Consider the following 27,527-nt stretch of genomic DNA (forward strand, 5'->3'; position numbering starts at 1 on the left):
GCATGCAGTCATACTAACACCAACAATTCACTGGGGCCTGTGCAGATGGTGCACGTGTTTCACACTAGGAAATGGCCTTCCAAAGTTAAGGTCAATTTATCCCCATTTTATGGATGAGAAAACGGAGGTCTCGGGAATGCAAATTACTTGTGCAGGCCTACACACTGTTTAATTGGTTTCTAGAACTAGCTTTACACTTCAGTGAAGTCACATTGCTTTGCTTTTCTCTTATACCATGTTTGCTCCCATTCTACCAGCCTCAGCTGTGCTCTCTTCTTCGTCTAACACTCTATTTCTGTACTTGTCACATCTAGTGTTTTGTGGACACTAGGCAGAGCTTAGCTTGCTGAGTCTGAGTGAAGCTAGGTAAAGTGCTGTCAGGGATGAGAAATAAGTCCTTTCTAGGAGCCCAGGAACAAATACAGAGACACGTGGAAAGTATTAAAGGAACTGAGACCGGACCCCGGAGAGCGGCCCAGGAGCCTAGGGTTATGAATACTTTGGCAGCTCAAAAAATGCTAATACAAACATTTGTTTTTTCCCAGTCTCTTTGGGGGACCATGGCACTAACAGTTATGCACTCCTGAAGCCACCAGCCAATATATTGTCACCTGTCTCAACCCCATTCATTCTTCAAGCAACGCATCACTCTCTCCTCTTCTCAGAAACCTATCCTTACGAATCCTCTTTCACAAAATAAGTTTACTTAAAATCAGCACCCTAAGATCTAACATGTGTTTACAGTCTCTCTGTCCTTGAATCATTTCAAGTATCTTGGTTCTTTAAGTGAATTCAGTTGTGTGCTTTTCTCTTATTGTTTCCCTGCAGGGTCATGATGCTGGGAGACCTGGCTGGACTCTAGCTCCAACTGTTCTCCTAGCAGCTGTGAGATCTGAGCCTCATCTTCCCACCTTTGCAAGTGATTGGGAAAACACAGTAACCATTTGCAATACAACATATGAATGCAAAGTACTATTGCTGAAGATATTGGGATTAAGGTGTATTCACCTCCCACACCCTAGTTAGAGGATGGTTTTTGTGTAAGTAACAGCAACCATGGCTGCTTGTTTTAAACTAGCATCCTCAGCAATGGCTAAAACGTTAGGAAAAACACTAATGCAACAACTATTCAAAGATGGTATGAGTTGGAGGAGCTCTCTGTGCGGCCAATTCGTGGGTTCTCCTTGGCAACTACCAGTTAATTCCAGGCTTGCTGATTTTTAAAGCTTCCATCTTTCTAACTGTATCTTCACATAAATGATCCGTGTCAATGCTGAAAAAAAAAGGGGGGGGTGGGGGAAGAATGTTGCATTAGGTCAAGCCAACAGATGCCTGCAGAAACGTGATTACTCTGCAGGTTCAGGTTCCCATTCACACTTGCTCCATGATACTACTGAATTACTTCACATTCATTCAGTCATATGTCTCCTCTCTTCCAGCCTCAGCTCCTCTCTTTGAATCTTAAAAGACAAAAAACAGGGCCCAGCGCCATGGCCTAGTGGCTAAAGTCCTCACCTTGAATGCGCCAGGATCCCATATGGGCACTGGTTCTAATCCCAGCAGCCCCGCTTCCCATCCAGCTCCCTGCTTATGGCCTGGGAAGGCAGTCAAGGATGGCCCAAGGCCTTGGGACCCTGCACCCATGTGGGAGACCTGGAGGAGGATCTGGGCTCCTGGTTTTGGATCAGGGCAGCACCAGCCATTGCGATCACTTGGGTATTGAATCATCAAACGGAAGATATTTCTCTATGTCTCTCCTCCTGTGTGTATATATTTTTTGCAATAAAAATAAATATTTTTTAAAAAGACAAAAAAAAAGTCAAAAACAAAAAAAAACCCGCTTAGCTTCTTCTTGGACTCTTACTCCTGTTCCTCTTTGCTTTGTTCAAGATCCTGCTTCTTCAGTCTATTCATTCTCTGCTCGTGAGGTTACAATCCTTCCATTGCAATCCCTCCCTTTGACCTCCTCTCTATCAGCTGGAAATATGTCTAAATCAAAACATGGCATAAAAAGCAAAGGAAAACTCCTTACTTCGACCAGTCATACAACTCCCTCCAATTATGTCCCCACATCCCTTCTCCTTTCCAAAAACTTTTGAAAAATGCACCATGGTTCTCTTTCTTCACTGCTCTACCTTCTGCCTCTTCAAGTCACTGTAGTATGGTTTAAGGCCCCAACATACCAATAAAACAGCACTTGGGCAGGTTGCCAGAGTCTTCAAATTGCTAAATTTATTGAATAGTTTCCAGTACTCATCCTATGGTGTTGCTGTCAAATCTTTCTTACTTGAAACTTGTCTTCTTGTTCTTTCCACAAGTTTTCCCTCCCATATCAACCACCCAAACACTGGTATTGAGAACTTATTTCTCAGGGAAATTTATCAGACTATTTAAAAAAAAATGCTCTTTTTAAATGACCTTCTCTACCACTGTGGTTTCAACTACCACCTATGGTTGATAATTCCCCAAAGCATAGTCCTAGAATCCAATCACCTGCATACTAGAAAATCTTCCTAGAGGTTGTCTAGACACTTCTCTCTCTCTCTCTCTCTCTCTCTCACACACACACACACACACACACACACACACTCCTCTAGGCCCAGCCATGCTGATACATATGGTATTTGGCAGGATAAAGACTGCAGTTTTCAGTGTGGGTGAAAGTATCTACAATCCTGGAGCCCAGTATAATGTCACAGCAGGGCTGGAAGGGAGCCCTCAGAGTAGCCAGGGCATCACTGTCCAGTTGCCAGGCTTCTGCTGGACTGTGCATGATTATTTCTCAAGATCAACATCATGAAGCAGTGAAAAATAGCATCAGCACTAGATGATTGTCCTCCAAGCTTTGAAAACAAAGGTAGGGGAGGAGAAGCCTCAGATCATACTACTTAAAGCATGTGAGAGAAAGGAAGAGATGAATAAATCTTAACTCAGAATTCTACCAATTTATTCCACACCGTCTACAGAGTCCAATCCCTTCCGTCACATTTTTTGGCATCCTTGACTTCACATTTTATGTGCCAGCAATAATGACTTCCTGAAGATCCCCCCCCCAGTGTACCATAAACCCTGCTGTTATTTGTCTTGATATCAGTTGGTTTTAAATACATATTTGTTTATCTGAAAGAGGGAGGGAGAGGAAGTGAGAGAGAAAGGGGGGAAGAGGGGAGACAGAGAAGAGGAGAGAGGAAGGAGGGAGGCAGAGAGAGAAGGAGAGAGGGGGAGAGACAGATCTTCCATGTGCTGGTTGATTCCCCAGATGGCTCCAATGACCGGGGGCCAGACTATGACAAAATCAGGAGCTTCATCCCTGTCCCTAGGTCATTAGCAGGAACTAGAACAGTTGGGACACAAAGTGGTTGCCATATAAGATGCCACTGTCACAAGTATCAGCTTTACATGCTATGCCATAACCCTGGCTCGTTATCTGGGTGTGTTTGCTCTTGTTTCTCCTAAGCCTGGACTTATTCTTCTCCATCCTCATTCCCATTTCCCCTGTTGTAGTCCTAATACTGAATTTAGGTGACTCTTTCTCCAAGAAGATCTTCCTAACTCCCTCTTGAGCTTGCTTAGCTGGATCCTGTATGGCACCCATAATACCTCAGTTATCCCACTACAATAACTAGCTTATGTATCTGTCTCTACCACAAGGTCCACTGGTCCCTAGGAGCATAGTTCACGAGTCTCATATCTTACTCATTATTGTGTTCTCAGTATCTGGAACATCTCTCTGGCACAAAAGACGTACTCAGCAAGTGCTTATGGAGTCAAGGTAGATGACTGTCACTCTAAGGTGAAAATCTCCTGTTTTCACTGACCTGAATATCCACGTTTTTACTGAACATATCATCAATGATCTCCTTGACTTGTCTCTGAATGATACAAATTATGAATTTATCTCCTATAGACACTGACTATATATAAAGTAATGCCACAAGACATTTACAAGTGAAAATACAGTGAGTTCTTAGGAATTAACCAAATTAACCAAATGATGGTGTCCTGGCTTCCAATATAGCTCCCTACCAATGGCCTAGGAAAGCAAGAGAAGGGGGCCCAGATGCTTAGGCCCCTGCCATCTATGCAGCAGACCCAGATGGAACACCAGGCTCCTGGGTTTAGCCTAGCCCATTTGTGGTTCTTGAGGCTGTTTGGGGAGTGAAGCAGTGGATGGAAGATCTGTCTCTCCCTCAAATCCAACCTTTAAAATAATTTTTTAAAAAAGAAATTAATCTTCCTTTAGGTTTTCCAATTGTCACAGATGAGCCACCTACTGTACTCTGCACCCTCAACTCCCACTTCTAACAGGCTTTGCTGGATTGACAACTCACCACACAAAATGATCTGTATCTTCCGCTAATCTTATTTGGGTATTTGTACATTTCTACTGATTTCAGTTTTGTCATCTATGCATTTGAACATTCAAAGTTTATTTAGGGTCAATATATTGTGGCTACTCTGTGTACAGGTATGTCTGTGTAGCCTTTATTTTGTATTCAGAGCCATCATTGTACACTGCTATGATCCTCTTGACTAACAGGTTCGAAGACTTTAAAAGCTATCCTGAAAACACAACGGAAGCATATTGGTTTTAAAAAAGATAAAGACAAATAGGAAATGGTGAAACCATTGAAAAGAAAATAATGACATACCATCACCAACAAAAATAATTGTGCCTTGCTGTTTTTTAGGACCTTTACTGCAGCATCCACCATGAAGAACTATCATGTTAACTTGGTCTCTGTTTAAAGAGACATTAACACTGATTCATGCTTACTCCAAGGTGTTGACAATAAAGGTCTCACACACATCTTGCAGTGGAAGACAACAGAAAGGTCTCTAACTCCTGATGCTTAACATGTGAATATGTGAATAACTCCCTTCCTTAGGTCCTAATCACTGCATTTATGAGCCTTTGAAAAAAACACATTTTGACCCTGCTAGTCAAGAACCAGCTTCTGACTTAGTCAGATCCAGGCCTCTGGATGAACGTTTAGCCTAGTAGTTTAGATGTCTGAACCACACACTGAAGTGTACAGATTCAATATCTGGCTCCAGTTCCTAATTCAAGCTCCCTGCTAATACAAACACAGGGAGACAACAGGGATGGCTCAAGCAAGTGGGTTCTTGCCCACTCCCCATGTGGGGGAGCTGCAATGGGTTTTTGTCCCCTAACTTCATCATTCGGGGAGTGAACTGGCAGATGGCAGCATGAACATGAACATGTGTGCACTCACTCTCTCTCCCTCTCAAATAAACAAAGCCTTCTGGCTAGTTTCATTTTTACATTTCTAGCCATTAAATTGGCCTTGGGATGTAGAATTTTTGCACTTGCCCTTTGCTTTCCAGTTCCGAACGCCACAAATGAATAGCTACTTGGCTACTGGATGCTTGCCAGCAGAGCACAGTTTTATCCCAATTAAGAATCACCTTGCGTGTCATGCCAACCTGCTGAGCTGGCAGAGACTGACCAGAAAGGTCAAGAAGTCCACCTTCTTATACTATCGTACTTCTTGTAGCAACTACGATTACAGCTTTACCTCTTCTATCTTGAAGAGATTTAAAAGGTATACAAGAAGTCCTTTAGTAAGCTTTACAAGTTGAAATGGAAGGGGCATTAACAGTCATGGAGTGCCTCTTAAGTGTCAAGGGCTCCACTAGGGACATTCCAAATTACTGTTTCAATTCAATACCCCTGATTATCCCAGGTAGTCAGGTACTAGCATTTTCTCTATTTTATAGGCAAGGATACTGAGAAATGAAGCATCAATGGTCACATAGCCAACAGACGTTAGGTCTAGTACTTGAGCCGGACAGACATTTTGCTTTTCCCTATACTAGGCTACTGCCTCTAGCAGGATATATAGAACTGCCTGCTCTCTGCCTCTCCAAGCCCTTTTGTCTGAGAAGGCTAGACCTATTGATAGTTTCACTTACTTAATTATTTTGCATAGGCTTGGCCTGCCCTCAGTTTTTCTTCTCTATTCTCTGCAATAGCCTGTGACCAAACCCAGCATGCCTTTCCAGACCCACTCATTCCCACTTCCCCCACCACTGTGACTTACTAGAACGTCTGAAGTTTACACGTTGGATGAATTAGTGCATCACATAGCATTTGCACTCCCAAATCTTTGAAATTATTTCCACTTAAGTCCAGCAATGTTAGATTCTCATTTCTGCTGAGGACATAAGCAAGCATGCCACAGCATGCATCGGTGAGATGACATTCTGCTAACCTATAAGGGACAGAAGATTTAAGAAACAAGTTAGTTTTATCCAAGGTTCACCAAGGACCTTCACTTTCATATGCAGCCTGGGACAATAGCCCAGTGCGAAGAACTTCCGTGCACTTACCACAAGGTCTGGAGCCTGCAATAGGGATGCTTCAACCCTTGGCAGAGCACCTGCATGCCCTCATCCCCTAGGGCATTGTCACTAAGATCAAGGTCTCTGAGGTGTTCATTGGTGTAGAGTGCATTGCACAGATCCTGACAACATGCCCCCGTCAGATGACAGGTCCACAATCTGCCAGAAAATATGGTAGAGAAAGTTGGCCTCATTTTGTCTACCCCAGGTCACTTTAGGGACTGTGTTTGTTCATTAGAAAAACACCAGAAAAGCAGTGTCATATTAAAAGAGGGTGGAGAGGAGATGGAGTGTTGTGGTATATCAGGTGAAGCCATCACTTGCAACACCAGCATCCCTTATGGGAGCCGGTTCAAGTCTCAGCTACTCCACTTCCAATCCAGCTTCCCCATAAGGCACCTGGAAAAGCAGCAGCAAATGTCCCAAGTACCCCCGCATTGGATCTCTGTACCCCACATTGGAGACCCACAGGGAGTTCCAGGATCCTGCCCTTGGTCTGGCCCAGCTCTGCCCATTGCAGCCACCTGGAGACTGACCCAGAGTATGAAAGAACTCTCTTTCTACCCTCCCCTCCCCATTTCTCATCTCCCATCTCCATCTCTGTCACCTTTCAATCTCTCACTTTAACTCTGTCTTTCAAACAAATAAACAAAATCTTAAAAACCTGTCAGGCCATGGTCAAATAGAGATTGGGGGCAAGAATGATTTATCAGGTCCAAAAAAACCAAAAATCATTTGAGGAACTGCTGAAACACCAGGATACTGCCTGTGGCTACAGTCTAGAATACTCACGCCAGATCCTTTAACTGACAGCCGGGCTGTTTTAATCCTTCACACAGCAATTTCATTCCCAAGTCTTCAATTTTGTTATTAATTAATAGCAGTCTTGTGAGACTCCGGCTGGAGCTCAGGACTTGGGCAAGAGGCTCACAGCAAGCTGCCGAGAGGGAACACTCTGAAAGCCTGGAGGGATAGGAAGACCAAGGAGGCTTGTTACCGAGGGCATCAAGGAGTGCTGGTGACCCTCAAATGCCAAGGACTCTGAGAAGGACAAGCACTTACACAAGGTTCCTAATCATACCCCTCGTATGCTTCAGACCTTCGCAGAGACGTCGCACTCCTGTGTCCCCCAAGACATTGGCAAACACAAAGAGCTCTTTTAGAGTCTGATTCACTTGCAAGTAAGAAGAGAGCTCCACACAGCTAGCATCTGTGAGGCAACATGTGCTCAAACTACCCAGAGAAAAAGAAAAAATAATAATAATTAGCCCCTGCCATCATCATTTAGGCTTCCTGGACATGTTCGGCCAAGTCTTCACACTTAGGAATATTCCAACTAGGCTTCAAATCCCAGCTCCCACCTGTTTCCTCCACACACCCTGCTCTTGAGGATTCCAGCCCACAATAACCTCCTCCACTTCCCTGGACTCACCTGGGTTTTCAAAAATGATTCCACAGTATTTGGTACATATGTCTGTCTCCTTAAGGGCAGTCTTGTCATTGCCCACATCTAGCCTAGTTCTGGGTACACACAGGCATACTTCACATAGTTAGTATCTAGCTAATGTAATTCCTGCAAGCACATACAGCTACGGTACACTGGAAAGAACATGAGGTTTGGAGACAGAATTCGGTGTCACATCCTGACTACTACCTATTAGCGGTGTGGTTTTGGACAAATTACTTTTTGCTTGATCCTCAGTTTCTTCAGCTATACAATGGAGATGAGAAAAACGACCTTCTAGGACTACTGTAAGAAGCAAATAATGTCAGTTAACTTTTCCAAGCACCAAGCACCAAGCACCAAGCACCAAGCACCAAGCAAGTACTCTATAAGTTCAACATGCTAACACAATGCTAGACAGTGCTAAGAAACTTACTCAAGTTTCTCCACTTTACAGTTGGAATGTCTGAGACCCATGCAAAGATACTTCACCCCTATGTCCCCTAAGGGATTTTCACTCAGGTCCAGCTCAGTGAGGTATGAGTTGCAAATAAGAACAGAGGCTAGACACTTGCACACAGCCTCTGAGCTTTCTGGAAGAAGGCTACCACACAACCTGGAAAGAAACATGTACAGAGATTCAATTCCTATCCATAATGTCACATGGGCAGAGAAAAAAGGGGGCAAGACACAAGACACCCAATTTTCAGCATATCACAGTCCTCTACCTCCCCATGACAAAGATTCACACAATACTTTCATAGGAATGCTTTCCACAGTCAGAAGTTGACTGCCTGAGAAAAGAAGAGGGTTGGGCAGAATTATTACCATGACCTAGTCTCGTTTTAAATTTCCGTGTGAAATTAGCAAACCCCAGGGGAGAAATTCTACAACCATCCTCAATATATTTTGCAGTCAAAAGGTCTTTCTTTCATTGAAATATCCTAAAATGCACTCATTTGTCCTTAGAGAGACCCAGTTCGTCATCATGATCATCATAAACATTCCGATTGGGGCATGAAGAGTAGCATTTGCTGATCTCCCTGTCTTCTCAACTGTTGTTTCTCCATTTCAGTCTACAACTCCTCAAGCCATTTCCCACCAACTTTTTCTTCCATTGCTTTCAAGAATTTCTGGATACATCTGGCAATGTTTCAATCACCATTTTTTCCCTTTGACTTATAAACTTGGTGACAAAGAGAATTCAAAAGGAGATATATTTATAGCTCCCCAATTTAGACATTTTAAATAGCAGCAATTTAAATGGAGTTTTCAAAGTAGATTTCGGAAAGTTTTAAAGCTAAAGAACTTTTGTCTTAAAAAAACAATCCTGCGGGGCTAGCACCATTGCACAGTGGGTAAGGTACTGCCTGCAATGCTGGCATGCTATATGGGTGCTAATTTATGCCTGGCTGCCCCAATTACAATCCAGACTCCTGAAAATGGCTTGGGAAAACTGGAAGAGGATGGCCCAAATGCTCAGGCCCCTGCTACCTACATGCAAGACCTGGAAGCAGCTCCTGACTTCCACTTAGCCCAGTCCTGGAAACTGCAACCATCAGGAGAGTGAACTAGCGGGTGGAAGATTTGCCCCACCCCATCTTTCCCCACTTCTCTGTAAATCTTTCAAATAAATAAATCTGTTAAAATACTATGTATGTGCTATGATGGTTAGTTTGTCAACTTCAGTAGGACATAGTACTTGGATGTTTGATGAAACACTCTGTTTATTTGAAGGTAATTTTTAAATGAGACTGACGGTAGACACTGACTGAAGTAGATAAAAATTTATTGTAGAGTACACCTGATTATGCCAGTCCAAAGCCTTAATAAAAACAACTGAATTCTACACAAGCAGAGGGAATTCAGTTAGCAGACAACCTTTGCACTTGAACTACAAGATCATTTCTTCCTTAGGCGTTCAGCCTGCCATTCTGTAGGTTTTGGACTTTCCAGCCTCAATTATCCCAGGAGCCAATTCATTAAAAGAAATCCCTCTTGCTTCCTTTCCTTGTATAACACATGTATACATTCATATACAAATACACACATATGTATCTAAATGCACACTCCACTAGCTGTGTGTCTGCTTCTCCACTAGTGGATAACCTTGACTAATACATCCAAGATAATACATGTTTCACTAAAGTCAGGTGGACTTTCAGACACACCTAGGTTTTGCATTTTGTTTTTGCCACATTGTTTAGCCTAATAATATTGGGTTCCCATTTCTTCCTGTGCTAAATGTGGATATCATAAGCTGAACCTCTCAGAACAGTTGTGCAGGTTACATGAAATCAAGTATACAAAACATTTAACACAATGGTTAGCATAAAGTAACTGGAAAATAAATGTGCATTAGTGTTACTGGTAACGCTGCCACTTAAGATGAGAATTTTCCTCCTAAGCTTATCATATGGGAACAATTTGTAAGACTGCCACTATTCTTATTCCTCTCCATAACTCCTTGAATTGTGTTTTGATCACATAACATCCATCTTGAGTTGTGTGTTTTGAAAATATTCTTGCAGAACAAAAACTAGCATTTACAACTTACTTGAGCTTCTGTAATTTGCAATTTGGATCTTTTAAGCCTTCACAGAGCAGTTTCAAAGCTGAAGCTTCCAGTTTTGTTTCATTAAACTCCAGCTCCATGAGCCACTGACTAGTGCTAAGGACAGCTGCCAGAGCCCCACAGGCAGCAGGAGAGATGAGGCACCGGTACAACCTTTAGAGTACAGAAAAATGTCTTCATTACCTTATGTACGCTCTCTCAATAGAAACCAATAGAAGAAGTTATGAATGCCAACACCACCAATGAAATATCCTTCAATCAGTTACCTCAATTTCTGTAATTTACAGTTCGGCTGTTTTAATCCTTCACACAGAAGCTCCATCCCTGAATCTTCCACGGTATTTTTGACAAATTCCAGATCTGTCAGATACTGATTGGTTTCAAATACCGAGGAGAAGTCTCTACCGCAAGACGTTGTGAGGTGACAGAAAATCAGTCTGTGTGGAGAAAAAAAAATTTCAGAAAGAGAAGAGGGATTCCAGCAGGGAGGGTGGGCACTGTGACCCAGGGAGGTAATCAAGCAGCCACTTGTGACACTAGCATCTGGTATCAGAATGTTGGCTTGAGTCCTCTGTGCTTCCAATCCAGCTCCCTGCCAACGTGCCTGGCAAGGCAGTGGAGGACAGCCAAAGGGCTTAGGTTCTTGACACACATGAGGACGATCAGGATGTTGTTCGGGGGCTCCTGGCTTTAGCCTAAGCCTGTCCCAGCTGCTACAGACAGTTAAGGAGTGAACCAGTGGATCGAGGATCTATCTCCGCCTGTGTGCATGTCTCTTTCTCTCTGCTACTTTTTCAAACACATTTTTAAAAACCAAACAACATTCTATTGTAAAAAGTAGAAAAGGTAAGGAAAGAGGATGGTGAGTGGAGAACGCAGACAGGAGAGGAAAGGAGGGGAAGTTTGTATTATGATGGGCCTGGGGCAGTAGTCTAGTGACTAAATTCATTGCCTTGCACATGCTGGGGTCCCATATGGGCACCGGTTTGTGTCCTGGATGCTCTACTGCCCGTACAGTTCCCTGCTTGTGGCCTGGGAAAACAGTCAAGGACAGCCCAAAGCCTTGGGACCCTGCACCCATGTGGGAGACCTGGAAGAAGCTCCTGGCTCCTGGCTTCAGATTGCTTTAGTTGATTGCCTTAGATTGCAGTTGGGGAGTGAACCAGTAGATGCAAGATCTTTCTCTCTCTTTCCTTCTCTCTGCATATCTGCCTTTCCAAGAAAAGAAAATAAATCTTTTGAAAAAAATCTTGTATTGTGATGTAAGTGAAATGTGTTCCCTTCATGTAAACAAACAAATAAATAAAACAAGTAAATCTAAAAAGAGAAAATAGGGTTCTCTTTAAAGGAATTGGCTTGTACCTTTCTGATATAAATTATCTCCACTCAGCAATGAATTTATTAAGAACTTACCACTGTGTTAGATGCTGAAAACATGAAGAAAATTAAGAAACAGACCACGCCTTGAAGAGATACTACATTAATAGGAACAAAGATTAGAAAATCATGAGCTATAAGTCAATGTGAAAAGTATTGCAAAGACATAAGCAAGGCATTCTAGGGACAAAGAAAGGTTGAGTAACTCAGGCTGGCTTAAGTATAGTGGAGAAAGCCAAAATAAATAAATATATAAAATGCCATAGTCGTGTCATATATTATATAACAGTATGTAATTTAAAACACACACAGATTTAGCATAGGAAAAAACATGTGAGCATGGTCTTGACAAAGGAAACAACTGAATAGGAGGGATGAGAATGGGACTGGAGAGTGTGTGAAGGGATGAAGGGCAGCTTATGTGAATGGAACAGGCAGAGAGAAAACACTTTGAAAAATGAAAAATTATTTGCTATGTTCTTTTTAAATATTGCAAGAGTATATAAAAACTATTAATAGTTATTATCTCCCAAATTGGAGGAAAGATAGGGTAACAGGAAGATACATATTTTCAAATACTTCAGAATTGTTCACAATGATCAGACATTAAGGGGAATTTAATAACAATAATAGAGAAGAAAGCATTTTTGGGGCTGGCACTATGGCATAATGGATAAATCCACTGTCTGCCATATCAGCATCCCAAATGAGCATAGTTTAAGTCCTGGCTGCTCCATTTTCCATCCCACTCCTTGCTTATGCACCTGGAAAAGCAGCAGAGGATGGCACAAGTAGTTGGGCACCTGCATCTACATGGAAGATCTAGAAAAAGTGGTTTTGGACCCACTCAACTCCAGCCATTGCAAACATTCTAGGAGTGAACCAGCAGATAGAAGATATTTCTCTCTCTCTCTTTCTCTCTGATTTTCAAATAACTATACAGATGTTTTTATTTAGAAAAAATATTTTTGCTGATTTTGAAAAACATAGCATATACTTATTATAAACACTTTTTACAATGAAGGAAAATATAAATAATGAACTTCTAAAAAAAGATTTGAAAGCCAAAGTTTCAGAGAGAGAGAGAGAGAGAGAGAGAGAGGTATCTTTCATCCACTTCCCAGTCAAAATAGTCAGGGTTGGACCTGGCTAAAGTCATGAGCCAGGAGCTGCTTCCATGTCTCCCATGTGGGTATAGGGGCCCAGGCACTTGGGCCATCCTCTGGTGCTTTTCCCAGGCCATTAGCAGGGAGCTATATCTGAAGTGGAACATCTGGGACATGTACCAGTGCCCATATGGGATACCGATGTCAGAGGTGGCAGTGGCAGCTTTACCAGCTACCTCTGATGCCAAATAATAAACTTTACAGAAAGACTTCTATTTCTTTGAAAGGCAGAGCTACAGAGAAAGAGAAACTCTCCAGAAGCTTCATCCTGGTCTCTGCCATGGCTACAGGAATACAAGGAACTGGACCATCTTCTGCTACTTTCCCAGTTGCATTAACAACGAACTGCATTGGAAGTGGAGCAACTGGGACTTAAGCCAGGGCATATATGGAATGTCAGCGTGACAGGTAGCAGTAGCTTAACTCAAAAAGCTGGTCCCAATAATAAACATTTTAAAACAAGTACTATATTCCTACTACTCAATCACTTAATACATTGGTTTATGTGTGTGTATATAATATGAATATATATGATATATATATATATCCTTGTAACATGAAATCAGAAAAAGGTATATTTTTAACAGTTAAAAACTTTTTCCTAATTTATCACTTAATCCAATTTCACAGAGATAGCTAATGTTAAGAGTATAGTACATATCTTCTTCCACCTCATTCTGCAAGATTACAAAAATATACACAAATATTTAAGTATATATACAAGGGCTTTCCCAAAGTTGTGGAAAATGGAATTCAATGGATCCCTGGGGGCTGGCACAATCCCGGAATAAAAGAAGTGAGAGTGTTGGCTCCTAGGTTCCTTTGTCCACCCTTGAGGGCTAGAATAAAGATTTCACTCTCTGGGCCTGGTAGACAATGTTATCAGCCTGCACCTCCTTGGGTTCCTCCCAGGGAGGTGATGCATGGAGCAAGTATCTAGAATGGGATAAGTTAATCAGGGGATCACCATAGTGCAGGGTGCAGTGGGGAAGAAGAAATTGAAGAAATAGGGGGAACAGGGCTAGGAGACAGGGCGTGTAGACAGAAAATGACAAGATGGGATGAGACCGAAGGGATGCAGTGTTTTCTGGAGCCCAGACACAACCGGTCAATCCCCCTCCACACAGCTGGCAGAGTCATTAAAATCATGTCACCATGGCCTTGAAACTGGAAGACTCCTGTGATGGGATCAGGCACAGAAAGTTGACAGACTTTATCAATCAGAAGATAGCCACGCATGAGAAAGGTTCCTCATTCTACTGCCATAATATGTTCCTCTCCTGGTAAGAGGTGGGAAACAAGCTCAGGGTTATCTTAAAGAGCAGTCAGATACCAAAGGAAACCAAGGAAGCCCACACTTGGGGCAAACTGGACCCTGGAGTTCTGCCACAGGCAGAGGCAGTTATAGGGGTGCAGGTGTGGTAGCTGCATGACTTCGCCAAACTGCATTAGGTCGACTACATAAGTTTTGGCCTCAGACATGAAGTAACTTGCGGCACAGCGTAAGATGGAGTGCAGAAACAGCACCCCGACTGAGGCCAGCTGACACCAAACTGGCAGAGTTGCAACAAGAATGGAGCATGATGAGGTGGAAGCTCTTGTAGGCACTAAAGCCACCACCCACCTCCCAATACCCCTGCCCCCCACTAAGAGCCCCACATTTACCCGGAGCCCGGTCCTTCATCAAGAGTTCCTTAATCGATCATCAGCAGGAGCCCCACCTCCTTTCCCTGAGTCCTCCTCCCTTCCACCCACTTCTCTCCAAGAGCTGAACACCTGCTTTGAGTGGGCTATAGAGGGACAGGCTGTGCCAGAAAGAGCAGGTGGGCAGGAAAAGGTGGCAGCTGCAGCTGGCACTATTAGGAGCAGATGAAAGGAGAGGAGATTTGCAGCAGAGGTTGTCTCCATGTGGGCTACACAGGAGCTAAGTGGAGGCCGCCTGTAGCTTCTCACAGCTGTGGAGCATAAAAATAAGGGTCCTGGCAGGCAGGCAAAGGGAGGGAGTTCTCAGGTCAGCAGAGCCAGCCATGTTTTACTTCTGTGTGATGCCAAATTCAGGGTGAATTGCCTCACAGGCATTCCCTCTTGTCCAGCTCACTGCCTTGTTCACTGATTCACACACATCCCCCTGCCCAGGCCTACCCACACCACTCCTAGCCACAACCATGCTCCCAGCACCAGCTCCACCTCAGACACCTCCTCACTGGCCAGCCTCTGACAGGAGCCTGTGACCTGATGTGGAGGCTCAGGATGCAGAGGCTCCAGATTCCCAGAGAGACAAGAGAAACGCGAAGCCCATTAGTAGAGGAGATCTCAAGCATTTCGCAGGCCAGAGGACTGGAAATGCCATAGGGATAAAAGCCAGCAATTTTTCACAGAGGGTAATTTGTTTCCACAGTGGGAGGGAGAGGAATCTGGCTCCAACACCCTTGAATTCAGAAATGTGAAATAGAACAAGCAGCATGTCCCAACACGAAATTGATTTTTCAGAGGGATCTGGGAGAGAGGGGAGGGGCTAAGGAACAGTGTGAGGGAGTTAGGAGAGGAAAGATTGGGAGGGAGGTGGGAGGAGGGGTATAAGAGATGGGGGAAGAGCCATATGTTGATGGCCCCTTTTTGTGTTACAGTGCTAGCATTCAACATCCCAGACCGGTTGCAGATCGTGTGTGTGTGTGTGTGTGTGTGTGTGTCCATATTTTAGTGTCTAGTGGCCCTGCTCTATCACGTATATCATATTCTACCTGTTTTCCCAGTCCAGTTGGTCTAAGCCTCAGATGATTAGGACAGGAGTGGACCTCTGACTAAAAGGATTTTCAGAAAGAGAAATCTGAACAGAGAGGTCCTTTTTACAGTCAGGATGTTTTTAGGCAATGAAGCCATGGGTCACTTGAAGCTGGGGGCAGGGTCATAACCATGGATGTCAAGTCGATAACTGAAGCCGGGTTCTGGGTGTGAGGCCGCAGAATGGCGGAGGGGGGTGTGGGTGGGGAGGCTATGCAGAGATAGGTGGCTTTTATAGGATCCATGATCCTTTGGAGTAGTCAGGTGTACAGGGAAGCACAGACAAATAGCTGATCTTACGAATCAAGAGATGGAGACAGTGATGGGGAACCAACAACTTTTCACTTCCTACAACTGTGCCACCTGAAAATCCATTTTACATACTTTTCTTCACACTAACTTGAGCATGTTCATGTTCTGGATAATCAGACTCTTTACAAATCAAAACTTGTATCACGACAGCAGTTCCCAAAAAAGAAAAATGTTGGGGCTGGCTGGGGAAGTGCAATAGGGTGTATGTAGCAAGGTGTGGGGATCCCTATATGCCAAGACTACCCAGTAATGAAGCTTCTGTTCTGAGGGAATTATATTACAAGAAGCAAAAGCAGCCTGGAGTTACCCACGGGTTTGTACTTGGCTCAAATTAACATAGTGTAGATCTGACACTTCCGAGGGACTCCATCAGGTATACATAGAGAGGATGCAGCACCAGCTGCAGGTGAGAGCTGCTTTGACTGTGCAGCCCCAGAAGAGCAGGATCCTCCCCAGCTTCTAGAGGGCAGAAACTGAGACAGTCAGATGGGAGTACAGAGCCATGCCACTGCCAAGGAAGTGTGTCAACAGCTGAGTGGGCCTGGGGGAGTTGTGCATCCATGCCACTGATCAATGTTTGGTACCATCTTGAGGGATTCTCTGCCCCAAAGCACTACCATGACCAATGTGTAGAGCTGCAGGGCAGGAACTTGGCTGCACAGCTCTCACCTAGTTCAGAAATGTGAAACAACAGTAGCACATCCCAGTGAGAAATGAAATTCTGGAACCGGGGTTGGGTGGGGCACTGAACTTGTGTTTCAGCCCTCAGGTTGGAAGAATGATGTTTCACCTGACCAGACTGAGACACACCGGAAGAGTACCAGATGTCACCAAGGGACTTGAGTCTAGAGATGGAGAAGCTGCTGTGTCCCTGGGGTATCTGCAGCAACCCAAAATGACTTTGAGTTGTCTTCATTTGGGGAATGTGTAAACCATCACCATCAGAGGTGGAGGCCAGCTCCCTAGCCTGTGATTGCCACAAATGTTTTATGGTCTCATTCATATTTCTCTAGGACAGGGTTTTTAGAAGTTACATGCTTCTTTGTTGCAGGTAATTGTCTAGTGCAATGTGGAAAGTTTGGCAGAGTTCCGAGCCTCTACCTGCTGGATGTCAATAGCATCCACCCCCAGGTTTTGGTAACCAGAAAAATGCCTCCAGAGTTTCACACATGTACCCAGAGAACAAAATCATCCATCAGGTAGGAACCTTGGTGGCACCTAGGAGCAATCAGAACAGGGGAAGGATAAAAACAGAAAGAATGATGTCACATAGGAGGGCTCTGTGAGGTAAGAGCTTAAAAAGCATCCATTGGTTCTGGTGTCTGTCAAGGGCAGGAACCATGCTGCAAGAGCCAAGAAGTGGGAAGCAAGAAAACAGGACCAGTTGAGGGCAGGCTCTTCTAGGCCCCTGTGCTGTGAAGTGAAGACAGGAAGTGGAATGCCTTCTAGAAAGATGATTCTCTTGTATAGGAGAGACCCTTAGTCACAAGGAGGGAGGAGATTGAAGAACGTCTAAAAATATGTGAACTATGGGAAAGAATGAGGCAGATCCTGCACACTGCATTGGAACCCTAGTCAACTGCATGGTTCAGTGAAGGGAAAAATGTCATTTGATGCAGTCATGTGTTTTGCTATATAGCCCCCAAGAAGTTCTGTGTGTACCTGTATGTTACATGTATTACCACAGGTTTATGTTTGTGTTATTCTAGCTCTATGCTTTGAATAAGCATTGGAGAAAATCTATGGAAAAATATCTAACAAAGTATCACCTATGAAGGGGTCTCAGGGTCAAGGGATGGGAGACAGGGGGAGGAGAGGTAGGGTCTGGGGTACTCCGGTTTCTATTTCCTTATAAATTCTGTGTTGTAAAAACAAATGTTCATAAAAAATACCAAAAAAGGAAGCGAATTTACTGGTTTCAGTGGCTTTTGAAAGGATACCTCTTCCTCTGGGATGGGAAAAGAGAGAAGACCCTGATCTTTGGCAAAGATGTTCCTGATAGTGGCAAAGTGCATCCAAGTGAGAGAGGATTGCAGAGAAAGGGCCTAGGACCCCTTGGGGCACTTGAGGAAATAACTACTTGGGGTGAGAGTGATGGAGTCCAGGGATCATCACAAAACAAGGAAGGGCTCAACAGAAAGTCAGAGGGAGGAGAGTGGGAGTCTGAGAGGAAAAGGATGGAGTGTGGGTTAAGGTAGGACACCAAACGACACCAAACAGGTCTCAGGTGTTGCAACCTGCCACATGCTATAGGCAAAGCAGTTCCTAGAAAGGGGAGAAAGTGGGAAGAGTGGACAGAGATTTTGTCTGGCTCCCACCTCCCCTCTGTTATAGCCTAGTTTCTTCCTGCTCCACTAGGGTAGGCACCGGATACACCTTACTGTCAGATTTGGTCAGTTAAGAGTGCTATTTTCAGCAACTCATTCTTTACCTGAAAATGCCCAAGTTTAAATAAAGCCAAAGTTCAACTCACTTCAGGTCTTTGATTTTGCAGTATGGATTCTGCAGCGCTTGGCAGAGAAAGTGAAGCCGAGACATTGGTGCATTGTGCAGGTGAAAGGACCTAGAAGAAACGAGAAAAACCAAAACAAATTGAAGGAGAATTTTAAGTAAAAGGTTGATTTTCGTTTTTGTTAACATGCTACCCCTAGTTAGCCCCTTCTAAAAAAAAGTACTATCTGGTTTTGAAGATAAGGAAATTAAGGTGCAAAAAGTTGAGGAACTTGCACAAAGATGTTTAGACAGGCAGAGAATGGAGGTGATCACCAGGTCACTTCCACTTCCATACTATTGCTCACTGAGGAAACAACTCTGAGAGATGAGACTTGAATAAACATCCTCAGTCAGAACTTTCTACCCTCTTTCTTCTTCTCAATGTCTCCTACCACTCGGCTTGCCCTACACGTAAGGGATACTGTCCATCTTAACCTAAATATCAAGAAGAGATTTACTGTATTTTTTGATAACCTAAGCATTAGCCTTTTGTTATTGTTCCAGTCAACAAGTCAACACAACTGCATCATATAGTATGCAGAGTCCACATACGGCTATAGAACTAGATACACACAAGTATTGCTGTCCTTCAGTAATCTGGGATTCTAAGAGGTCTTACTGATGAAGCCTATTTAGAGGAGCACGACAGCCTATCCAATAAGAGGCTTACAACCTTTGCCAGAATGATCATCTGCATAAAATTACAGAGTCTCCAATGATTACTCTGATGACCTTTCAGGCTCTTAACACTTTGAACTTTAAAGCACATCCAGAGTGACAATGAATGCACTACTCCATAAACACACTGCTATGGTAGCTAGTACAATGCCTTGTACATGGTAAATGCTCAAAAAAAAAAAAAAATGTTGCCCTGTCCTCAAGGTTCAACCAGTACATGGCAGAAAATCAACAAATCCTTAGTGTCCTGACATAAAACATGGGCAGCTAACATGATAACTTTACAGACAATGTGACAAATGGTAATGTGCCAGAATGTATCAAATAAGCAAGTAAGCCCATCACAAAGGCAGAGGAAAGACATGCATATGCTCACCGATTAAGTGTTAAGGCTGCTGGTGTCAATGGTGAGCCTTGGTCTTCCTCCTGAAATCCAAGTAGGTGCTGACACTTGAGAGACACTGACAGATGACTGTGACTGCTTTGTACACAAAACGCCATAACCAGAATGTCCATTTTTGTGTAGGTAGGCTGAAGCAGTATGACTGAGTGTATATCATCAAGTATCTTCTTTGTGTATTCTTCTTCCTGAATTTCATATAAACAGTGAAACAAATCCACTGGCTCAATCTGTAACCAAGAGGATTTGTCTTGTATTTCTCTCTCTGTCCATTTAAGTAACTCCTCTCGAAGTCCTGGTGAGACCTTTCTCCCAAAAATAGTTTCCACAGTCTTTCCTTTTCCTTTATGCAGAAGGCCAAATAAGAACTGTATTACTAAAGATGAAAAACCTTTACCATATTGCTGGAATATTTCTTGCCATGTTTTCCCTACTTGATCAAAAAATGTCCAGTTGCTCTCATTCTTCACGGCATAAAATACAGCAGTAAAGAACTCTTGGAAACTGAAGTGAATGAAAGTATATACATTGACTCCACCTTCAGCCTTTTTCAAAAAGTGTCTGAGAAATGTGCAGTTGGTATCATACGCTCCTATCCCATGTCTTCGGAGGTCACTTACTGCAAACAGAACCTGATGCTTCAGTAATCCCTCAGCAGCCAAAGAGCACAGACCCCAAAGGCAACTTTGGCCCTTCCACACTGAGATCCCTGTGAGGGTTTTGAGGCACTCGGAAAAGTAGAAGAGATACATGTCCGTCATGGTCTGAAGTGACTCCAAAGGAGTCCTGTCCCCATCTCTCTCTGACTGCAGGACACTGCAGATCATCCAAGAGACGATGGGAATGGAAGATACAACGTCAAGGCCTTCGTTTTCTTGCAGAGTATAAAAGACATTCATGGCTGCATTAGCACCTGAAAAGTGACTCAAAAAATAGGCTCTCTTGTCTGCATCTGTAAACCACAGGATTTCAGCTTGGATGTGGTGTTTTAACAGCGAGTGGAGCTTCTTCATGGCTGTTGGCCGGGCAGTTATCAGAAGGGATGATTCCGGGAAAAGTTTCTTTCTTACAAAACTGTGCAAGAGGCTCTCTACTGGCATCACCTTGCGGGGATTAGCACTGAGATCTTCTTCTTGGTCACTCACAGGGCCCTGCAGCTCAGGAAACCCATCAAGGATGAATAAAAGCTTTTCTGGATACAGGAGAATAATGTCCAGTATCGGACCTTTGATTTCTTGAAAAGTGTTGATAATCAGGTCAGCAGCACTAAGGTTAGCAGTGTGGCTTATTTCTCTGCAGTTGACATAGATCAGATAGTCAAACCTGTCTGAGATGATCATTCCTGCTGCCCAGTCAAACAAGAACTTGAATACTGTGGCTGTTTTCCCAATCCCGGCACATCCCTGAAGCACTACGGTTTGGGGTGAGCGGGAGCTCTCTTCATTAGCATCAAATACATGTTCCAACTCAATGAAATGATCTTGCTGAGGAATTCCACAGGGTGTCTCTTCTGATATGCCATGTTCTTGTACAAGCAGCAGGCGTCGCCGGATGTGCTTGCCATGGCTATAACATTTATCAGCTCCTAACTTTAGGTATTTTTGTTTTAGATGTTTTTGAAATGCTTCCTGGTAATCTGATGAAGCAACACCAAGACAGAGTAATTAGCAAATCCTAAACAATCATACAAACAGCTCTAAGTAATGCCACTATTACCACCAGCTGTGCCTGGAGGCCTCAAAAGCTCCCAGGTTTTATGGATCTACACTTTAACTTCAACACGTCTCCTTCCCAAAGAACCTCTCCCAGACATCTCAAATCAAGTAGCAGTATCATCCAGTTGCTCAGAAAAATGTCAGAAATTGTTCTTTCTTTTTTAAACTTTCTATATACTAATTAACAAGTTATATCACTTATGCCCTCAAAATAAGTCTCAAATCCATTTATTTATCATTATGTACGTAAATGCTACCCAAATCCCAAGACATTATCAACTCTTTCCTATACTGCTCAAGTAACCTCCTACTTGTCTATTCTTGCCTGTCAGCTGGCTCCTCTCTACACTGTAGCCAATCATCTTCTATACACACCAACTAGATCAAGCCACTAGCACTTCAAGATGTTTAAGCAGTTTTTCATCACTCTTTATATAATCCAAAATTGTGGGACTAGTGGTGTAGCATAGCATGGAAAGTTGATACCTGAAGCACTGGCATAGCAAATGGGCACTGTTTTTGAGTCCTGGTTGCTTCATTTCCAATCCAGCTCCCTGCTAATGTGCCTGGGAAGAACAGCAGAAGGTTGCCCGAGCACTCATGTGGGAGATGTGGAAGAACTTCCTGCCTCCTGACATTGGACTGGCCCAGCTTTGGCCTCTGCAGAAGATCTCTGTCTCTCTCTTACTCTACTTTTCAAATATATCTATTGAATGATTTATAAATAAAATAGATTGATTTATTTATTTTTACTGGAAAAACAGGTCAGATTTTACAGAGAGAAGGAGACAGAAAGATCTTTCATCTGCTGGTTCACTCCCCAAGTGCCTACCAAGGCAGGAGTTGAGCCAGTCCGAAGCCAGGAGCTTCTTCTGAGTCTCCCACATGGGTGCTGGCTCCCAATGCTTTGGGCTGTCTTCCATTGCTTTCCCAGGCCACAGGCAGAGAGCTGGATGGGAAGCAGGGCAGCCAGGACATGAACTGGGACATGGAGATCCTGGCACTTGTGAGGGGACGATTTGGCCATCAAGCTATTGTCCCGGGACCCAAATGAATATTTTAAAAAATCCAAAATTGTTACCTCATCTTCCCAGGCATTCCCTGATGCAGGTGCTATGTATATCCTTGCCCCCACCTCATTCTGTATCACTCTTACTCTCTCCATAAAGCCTCGCTGATTTAGTTTCTCAAAAATACCATGTCCTCTCCTATTTCAAGGCCTCTGCTCTAGTTAGTCTTTCTACTGGCACCAGTCTCCTTCCATTTCTTCTTATGGAGAGTTCTTTCTCACCTTCTGATCTCAACTCAAGCAGTACTTCCTAAAAAAGCATTTACCTGACCACCCGATTGAAAGCAGATATTCCCTACTCACCCCTTTCCCAGAAATTCCTTTCCCCCTTTACAGAACTTAGCAGAATTTAAATCTACCTTACCTGTTAACTTTTACATTCTTTGTCTTTCCCACTGAAACAAAATCAACATGAAACAGGGACCTGTCTCATTCACCATAGTACCTGGAGTACCTAGCATAGCAGCCCACACATAGTGGACACTCAATATGTATTTATTGAACACAATTTGATACGGTTCTGGATTAAAAACAAGTCACTTATTAAAAATAAGTCACTTATTCCAAGACACTGTTCTAGGCTCTTTTTTCATGCTTCTGATATAATTCTCACCATAACTGTATAAAGCAGGTATTATCAATAATTAATGGTGGGAAAACTGAAACTGATAACCACAGCCACCCTACGAGTGCAGTTTGTGCAGCCACTTAGGTCCCCATGCTCAGAAGGACCCAGGCTTGATGATTTAGTGCTCTGCTGCTGCTGCTGACTTGAAATTCTTCATATTTGAAGAAGCGATCTTGAATTTTCATTTTGCAGCACACCCTGCAAATTACACAGACAATCTTGCCTATGGCATTAGAGAACCTGCCCAGTGCTAGTAACTGGCAGTGCCTTAATTTAGATTCCAGTTGCTTGAGGTCTATGCATAAGAACTAGGTAGTCTGTTACTTTTTCCACTTAGAAAAAAATCTAAGGAATCAGTCATCAATCTCAAACTTCTGTGAAGTGCTGGTGCCGACATGGTGGTTTAGCACGCTAAGCCTCTGCTTGCAGTGCTGGCATCCCATTTGGGTGCCAGTTTGTGACCCAGCTACTCCACTTACTAGCCAGTTCCCTGCTTGTGGCCTGGGAAAAAGCAGCAGCAAATGACCCAAGGTCTTGGACCCTTGTACCTACATGGCAGACCCAGAAGAAGCTTCTGGCTTCAAATCAGCTCAGCTCAAGCCACTGTGTCCATCTGGAGAGTGAACCAGTAGATGCAAGATCTCTGTCTATGCTTTTAACTCTGATTTTCCAACAAAAATGGATAAACCTCTTTAAAAAAATTCTGTGAAGTGAATGCCTAATGCAGCATTTCCAAAATCAACGATGCAGATCATGGAAAAAGAGAGCTGTGTACAAAAGTGTTCTTTGGTTAGACAAGTTGAGGGGGATATACTCTCTATGCCCAGAGGTTCTCACTGCACAGTGACATATGAAAGGCTCTTACATTAGTAAGTGAAAAGAGTTCTTCAATCCTCTACAGTAAAATAAAAAGCAACAATTCAACCTTGTTTAATCCAGCATTTTGCTTTAAATGACCATAAAATCATTTTTAAAGATTTATTCATTATCATTTAAAAGGCAGGATTATAGAAAAGGAGAGACAGATGGAGACATCTTCTATCCATGGGTTTACTCCCCAAATGACCACAAGGACTGGAGTTGAGCAGATCTGAAGGAAGGAGTTTCTTCAGGGTTTCCCACAGTGTGTTGGGGTGCAAGGACTTGAGCCATCCTCTGCTGCTTTTCCAGGCCAGTAGCAGGGAGCTGGGTTGGAAGTGGAGCAGCCAGGACATATGGCATCCATATGGGATGGCAGCATTGCAGGAAGAGGAATTAGGCCTGGGCAATGGTCCTACAAAATAATTTTCTAACAGTAAAGCTACTAACTTCTGGAAAACAGTGTTCTGTTTATAGCCCTGAGTTTGGGGAATATGGATTCAGATAAGATTTGTAAACATTTTCTATAAAGTTTCATAAATTCAATAGTTTAGGATTTTGGATCTGTCATTAGCATGAAAACAGCCTTTGGAAATACATACACGAATCACTGTGGTGCAGTGACATTTTATTTATTAAAACAGGCAACTTGGGCTGGCAAGCTGTTGTAGCAAAACGGCTTGAGCTGCTACCTGTGTATCCTGCATGAGTGCCAGTTCTAGTCCTGGCTGCTCCAACTGGATCTGGCAAGGTAACAGAAGATGGCCCAAGTGCTTGTACCCTTGTCATCCATTTGGGAAACCTGGAGGAAGTTCCTGGCTCCTGGCTTCAGCCTGCCCCAGCCACAGCTGCTCCAGTTTTTTGAAGAGTGAACCTGCACATGTAAGATCTGTTTTATTCTGTCTCTTCTTTCCCTGCAACCCTTTCAAATAAGTAAATAAAACTTTTTAAAAAGATAACAGGGCAGGGGCCCAGCAGGATAGCTTAGCAGTTAAAGTTTTCACCTAGAATGTGCCGGAATCCCATATAGGTGCCAGTTCTAATCCCAGCAGCCCCGCTTCCCATCCAGCTCCCTGCCTGTGGCCTGGGAATGCAGTCAAGAATGGCTCAAAGCCTTGGGACCCTGAACCTGCGTGGTAGACCTGGAAGAAACTCCTGACTCCTGACTTCAGATTGGCTCAGCTTCAGCCTTTGCACCCACCTGGGGAGTGAACCATCAGACAGAAGATCTTCCTCTCTCTGCCTCTCTTCCTCCCCATGTATCTGTCTTTCGAATAAAAGTAAATAAATCTTAAAAAAAAAAAAAGGCAGCTGGCTGGATTTGGCCAATTAAACATAGTTTGTCAGTCCCTACGTAGATAATTCCAGAAAAGGACTGATGCTTTCTTGCCATGAAAACTACATTAGGTTCCTGACCAACACCATCAGGGATCCTCTGAATATCTGAATACCTATTCACACACAACTCTATTTATTAGGACATTTTGAATTTTAAACAGATCACTCAAACCAACAATGATCACTATCTTGAATAATAAGGAGGAAGGAGGAAATGGGATAGGAGTGGATTGAACAGTTGACATCACAGGGGACATTATGCCCAAAACAGAAAAAAAGAATAAAATAAAAAGACATCTACCTGCAAATTGCTTCCAGGAAGATAAAGTCAGAGAGTCTGAAGTAGCTGTGGGAGAGAAACAGCTGGCATTAGGAGACCCACAAATACATTCATCTCCAAACATGAAATAAACAGAAATTTACAGACTGAGCAGAATTTGTCTCCTGCAAGCTCATGCATATGCTTAAAGTTTGCTCTCTTAAATGGTTGATGATTGGGCCCAGCGCAGTGCCTAGCAGCTAAAGTCCTAGTCTTGAACGCACCAGTGCTGGGGTACATGTGATTGGTGTGGAAGACAGGAAGATGTGTAGAGTATTGTTTCATTGCAGGCAGGGCTGCAAGGAATTTCCCGCTGTAGGGCAGGGCCCGGCGGATGTCTGTACAACCACCTGAATGCAGCTCCACCTCCCTTTGCATGGACACTGGACAATCCCACTGAGAATTCCATAATTTATTTAGGTATTATCTGCCTCTGTCGAGTTAATGTTTACTACCAATGTGAGCTTGGAAGTTGATGTTGCTGATACCATTTTAGCCAAATGACCTTTTATTATTGCTGTCTAGGCTGCCCCCATTGACCATATGCTAATTAAGGGTGTTAAATCCCCCACTGATCCTAGGTTAATCAAGGATATAGCTGGAACTTATGCTTAGGGTTCTCCTCCCCCATTGACCATAAGTGGGAATCTATTCTTTCCCTCTTTCTTTGATCTTTAGATACTTCCTTCTGTGATGCATTTCCTCCCTTGACTGAATCAAGACTAAGTTGTAGAATGAGGACTGCAGTAGGAATGTGTTACTGATTAATATAACTTCCTGACCTCAGGGTTAGAAGATTGATATTCTGCCTCAAGGTGAAACAACTGGTAGAACTATCCTTACGAATGCCTGCTTGATTAGGTATGAAATCTGTGCCAACCTTAGTGAAGGTTTCTGTATAAATAAAGTAGATATCTTTATTGCATTGTCCATTATGATCATGAAATCATAGTGGTCCATTTCTTTCCTCTTTACACCTCATCCACGCACCCTTCTTGAGTTCCAAACTCGGCTGGAGCTGGACTCCGACACCAGTATCCCTCATGGGTGCCAATTCTAATCCCGGCAGCCCTGCTTCCCATCCTGCTTGTGACCTGTGAAAGCAGTGGAGGATGGCCCAAAGCCTTGGGACCCTGCACCCACATGGGAGACTCAGAAGAAGTTCCTAACTCCTGACTTCACATCAGCTCAGCTGCAGCCATTGCAGTCACTTGGGGAGTGAATCATCAGATGGAGGATCTTCCTCTCTGCCTCTCTTCCCCTCTGTATATCTAACTTTGCAATAAAAACAGATAATCTTAAAAAAAAAATGGTTGATGGCTTGGTAGCAGAGAATGAGTCTAATGACAGCATTTGGGAAGCAGGGCTAGTGGCAAGTTTGGGTCACTGGGGGCATATACTTAGAAGCAGATTCTCATGTGAGATTCTTCTCTCCTTCCTGGCCTGCCACATGGTCCCACCTTGGCATGCAATATACCCAATCTTCACCAGATGCCAAAGTCCAAGGATGCCTGATCCTGTAGCTCCTAACTATAAGCTAAAGTGCTTTTTACTTCTCACAAAACCTCTCTCAGGTATTTTAGTTAAAGTAACAAAAAGCAGACTAGCACACCTTCTCTTAACTTTATTTACATACCTTTCTTTTCAGACAGTAAACTCCAGGTACAAGCTGGTTCCATGTCTTTCCTTTTCTTGTGACTATTCATCTTGACAAATCAAGAGAACTGCAATCCAAAAGAGAAAGTGAGTTAAGTTCTACTAGAAATTCACAGAAGACAGTAAAATAATAGTAATAACAATAATTTAAGAAAGTCTCCCTGGGTCAGTACCATGGCATATCAGGCTAAGCCTCTGCCTGCAAAATCAGCATCCCACATGGGTGCCAGTTTATGTCCTGGCTGCTTCACTTCTCATACAGATCCCTGCTTATGGCCTGGGACAAAGCAGTAGAGGATGGCCTGAATCCTTAGAATTCAATGTCCACATGGGAGACCCACTGGCTTTGGAC

The 27,527-nt window shown here is 43.4% G+C and overlaps 1 protein-coding gene across 1 annotated transcript; it reads right to left on the reverse strand.

Annotated features, from left to right (window-relative positions):
* LOC121169354 (NACHT, LRR and PYD domains-containing protein 12-like) lies at window positions 1-27,237 on the reverse strand. Its single transcript, XM_040999933.1, has 12 exons — window positions 27,156-27,237; window positions 25,502-25,546; window positions 19,569-21,228; window positions 18,495-18,584; window positions 10,652-10,822; window positions 10,368-10,538; window positions 8,247-8,426; window positions 7,429-7,599; window positions 7,159-7,329; window positions 6,355-6,525; window positions 6,066-6,236; window positions 1-1,273 (listed from the first exon to the last, which is right to left on the reverse strand). The coding sequence occupies exons 1-12, from the start codon at window positions 27,223-27,225 to the stop codon at window positions 1,192-1,194; spliced, it is 3,153 nt and encodes a 1,050-aa protein (XP_040855867.1). The 5' UTR covers window positions 27,226-27,237; the 3' UTR covers window positions 1-1,191.
* Window positions 27,238-27,527: the final 290 nt, after the last annotated feature.

Source organism: Ochotona curzoniae, unplaced genomic scaffold (genome assembly GCF_017591425.1).
Source record: "Ochotona curzoniae isolate NIBS_2020 unplaced genomic scaffold, NIBS_Ocur_1.0 scaffold_1852, whole genome shotgun sequence".
Taxonomy (NCBI): Eukaryota; Metazoa; Chordata; class Mammalia; order Lagomorpha; family Ochotonidae; genus Ochotona; species Ochotona curzoniae.